Source organism: Nicotiana sylvestris, chromosome 3 (genome assembly GCF_000393655.2).
Source record: "Nicotiana sylvestris chromosome 3, ASM39365v2, whole genome shotgun sequence".
Lineage (NCBI taxonomy): Eukaryota > Viridiplantae > Streptophyta > Magnoliopsida > Solanales > Solanaceae > Nicotiana > Nicotiana sylvestris.
Genome location: NC_091059.1, coordinates 222,175,703 through 222,179,196, shown reverse-complemented (window position 1 = coordinate 222,179,196; position 3,494 = coordinate 222,175,703). Strand labels below are relative to the sequence as shown.

At 37.0% G+C, this 3,494-nt stretch overlaps 1 protein-coding gene across 1 annotated transcript; it reads right to left on the bottom strand.

Moving 5' to 3' along the window:
- Positions 1–474: 474 nt before the first annotated feature.
- LOC104212269 (uncharacterized) lies at positions 475–1,343 on the bottom strand. Its single transcript, XM_070170628.1, has 2 exons — positions 837–1,343; positions 475–633 (listed from the first exon to the last, which is right to left on the bottom strand). The coding sequence occupies exons 1-2, from the start codon at positions 1,341–1,343 to the stop codon at positions 475–477; spliced, it is 666 nt and encodes a 221-aa protein (XP_070026729.1).
- Between the last annotated feature and the right edge of the window lie 2,151 nt (positions 1,344–3,494).

Sequence of the window (3,494 nt, the reverse complement as noted above, 5' to 3'; positions counted from 1 at the left end):
CCATGTATAGAATGTCAAAAATGAAGGTAGATGCTTGACACAATACAGAAAAACATGTTAACAAACACAGAAACAAATTGAAATTAACTACATTATGATCTTTAAAAACTTAAACGATTAGACACAAAATTCTGTTAACTTGAACACACTAACAATTATTTTGAAATACTATTCTAACTACATGATATTTATTTCTTTTTGGGTGCATTCTTGCAAGATCTTTTGTTATGCCCTTCACCTCCACAGTTGCCACATGACACCTTGTACTTCTTTGACTTTAGTTCATCATATGTTTTGTATCTTTCCTTTTGAGGTCTTCATGGCTGCCTTTTCTTTCCCGTAGGTGGATTTACTACTTCATCAGATATATGTTGTGGCACATGCCATTTGCTTTCATCGGGAAGGGGATTTACTGGTATTTCATATGTACGTAGTAGGCTTTCCTTTGTGTAATACGGAGAGCAATAGTTTTTTTTAAGTTTCATTCATGTGCCTTAAAGCTGCCAAAGCATGCGCACATGGAAGTTCATCAAGTTGGAACTGGCCATAACTACATTTCTTGCTTTCAAGACATATAATGTACCGCTTCACACCATCTATCACAATATGGATATGATCTCTTGAAGCCCTCACCTACAATTACATAACAAACAGAAAGAAAAATATTTACAATCATACAAATAGATTATCTACAATTTATCTACAACTTATCTACAATTTATCTACAAATTATCTACAATCTACAAATTAACTACAATTTGTCTACAATTTATCTACAATCTGGAAATACTGTATATTAAAATATTATTTTTCTGCACCAAATAAACAAATCTTACCCTAAGTTTCTGAGATAATGTACTGTTTTTCTCCAATTCTTTGTTGAATTTGTACCCAAGGAATGTGAAAGTACCCTTTGCCTTCAATAACTTCTCTTTCGTCCAACGTTCAAGAAGTGTCCTCATATACTCTAATAGGTCAAATATTGGCAGCTCTCTTGCATCTTTTGTTACAGCATTCAACGACTCTGCAATGTTTGATGTCATAGTCCAAGTTCTATTCACTGTTACATGTACTCTTGACCATCTATGATAGCCAATATCATAGAGGTATGATTTAACACGCGGGTCTATCTCTTCAATCTTCGACATCTTTTCATTAAATTCATACAGAGTGTATGACCCTGCTGTAGCAAAGTACAATTCATTTAATTGTAGATGACCCTTCTTGAGCTTTACCCTTATATTTGTCCAAATATGGCACATGCAAGAGTAGTGTGACACGCCCTGATAGACAATTGATGTTGCCTTCAGGATACTCTCATTCCTATCTGAATCAACACACATTGAAGTTCTTTCACCATATGCTTGCTTGAATTGCTCAAAAAATCACTTCCACGATGCGTCGTTTTCCGAATCAACCACAGCATATGCCAAAGGCAATATTGTACCTACATTATTAGTAAAAAAATAATTAGCTGGCAGCTTTGAAAATGCATATAAAAACACAAATACATATAAACTACAATATATCTACAAAGTATCTACAATATATCTACAATTTATAAATTGCCTACAAAATAACTACAATTTTACCTGTTGCATCCATTGTACTTGCTATCAGCATAATCCCCCTGTAGGCTATCTTTAAGAATGTCTCATCAACCACTACTACTGGTCTACAATATTCCCAACCACTTATTGATGTACAAAGAGCAACAAATTGCATATAAGAAGCATTCATTTGTTGTCTTCTTCAATTTAACAACTGAACCAGGATACATCTTCTCAAGAATATAATAATATTTTGGTAATTTGTTGTAGGAGTCAGTCGAATGACCTCTCAAATACTATAAACATTTTCCTTTGCTCTTCATGCTTGCATGTAACTTAGGTTCACTCCGTGTTGGGACAACATGTCAGTTTGTATGTCCTTTGGTGTGTAAACTGTCTTAGGATCAAAATACTTTGGCATGACCATACTACCAACTACAACTGCAGTACGTTTGCGCTGTATGAATGTATCGTTCATTAAGGTGCATGTGTGTTGTCGGTTGAAACTCCTGATCTTGAACATTGAAGAATCATTAATTGATGTTGCCTTGAAATGCCAATTACAGTTTTCTCCAACGCATATAAGCTAGTAGCTATAAAAAAATACATTTATAATACAGGTTATCAATGTAGATGTAACAAAAGGACTGTTTTAACATAAAGTAACACACTATACAATATAACTACTTTTCATCTAAATATCACAAGGAAAATACAGTTTATAATGATCTTTTCACCATTAATATCTTTATACCTTCTGTGGCTAGATCTTTTAACCCTGAATTGGAACTTATGCATGACAGAATAGTGCTTCATTGTAGTTGCAATTGTTTGCTTGTCTTGATACACTTGTCCTTCTTCGATAACACTTTGTGTACCTTCAGTTATTATTTCACTTTTATATTCCTCCATGACGGGAGAGGTTGGCATATCAAGTAACTATATTGTCCTAGACTGTGACGACCCAGCCGATCGTCTTTGGAATTTATGCCCCGTCTCCCCATTAACTGCTTCCCCTAAGTTCATTTCTGCTATTCTATTTTGTCGGGACGTTCGGTGTTGGGATTCGGAGTGTTTTGGGACACTTAGTCCCTAAATAAGAGCTTAAGTGTTGAAAAAATGGTCCGTAATCGGAACAGTGTGAAGATGGCCTCGGAATGGAAATCCGATGGTTCTGTTAGCTCTGTTAGGTGATTTTGGGGTTGGGAGCGTATTCGAAATATATTTTGGAAGTCCGTAGCTCATTTAGGCTAGAAATGCCGAAAGTTAGTATTTTGACAAATTCCGGTTGATAGGTTAAATTTTGATCCAAGGGTCGGAACGGAATTCCGGAAGTTGTTGTAGTTTCGTTAGATGATTTACGATATGCGTGCAAAATTTCAAGTCATTCGGACATGTTTTTGTCTGGTTTTTGATCGAATGTGTGTTTTGAAGTTTCTAAAAGAACTTAGGCTTGAAGTTGATGTAATTCGATGATTTTAGTGTTAGTCGAGGTGTTTTGATGATTGGAACAAGTTTGCATAATGTTTTAGGAGGCGTTGGTGCTTTTGGTTGAGGTCCGGGGGCCTCGGGTGTGTTTCGGGTGAGTTTTGAGCAAGTACGGACACCCCGGAACTTAGAAAAATGGAGGTGGCAGCAGTGGAGACGCGGACCGCGCTCCTTTTCGCGCTGGGCGCGCGGCCGCGCCCGGGAAGATCTGCAGGCTGCTGGTTCTACTTCGGAAGCTCATATCTTTTGATCAACACGGAAATTTGAGGTGATTCAAAAACGAAAGTTGTAGAGAGTTGAATCTAGTTTTCAGAAACATATTATAATAGGCATTTGGACATCTGTAGAGAAAGTTATGGCCAAAATAGTAAAGCCTGTCACTGCAGTCAAATTGTTGCGCGGCCGCAACCATTTTTGTGCGGTCAGCACTCCCTGGGCGCGGACCGCGGTCATTTT

What these genes read in the sequence shown, in the direction of transcription:
- LOC104212269 (XM_070170628.1), bottom strand. Translation starts at nt 1,343, where the DNA reads ATGTGTGTTGATTCAGATAGGAATGAGAGTATCCTGAAGGCAACATCA. An exon ending in CATTATCTCAGAAACTTAGG is followed by an intron (nt 634 to 836) that starts GTAAGATTTGTT and finishes ATGTAATTGTAG; the next exon opens with GTGAGGGCTTCAAGAGATCA.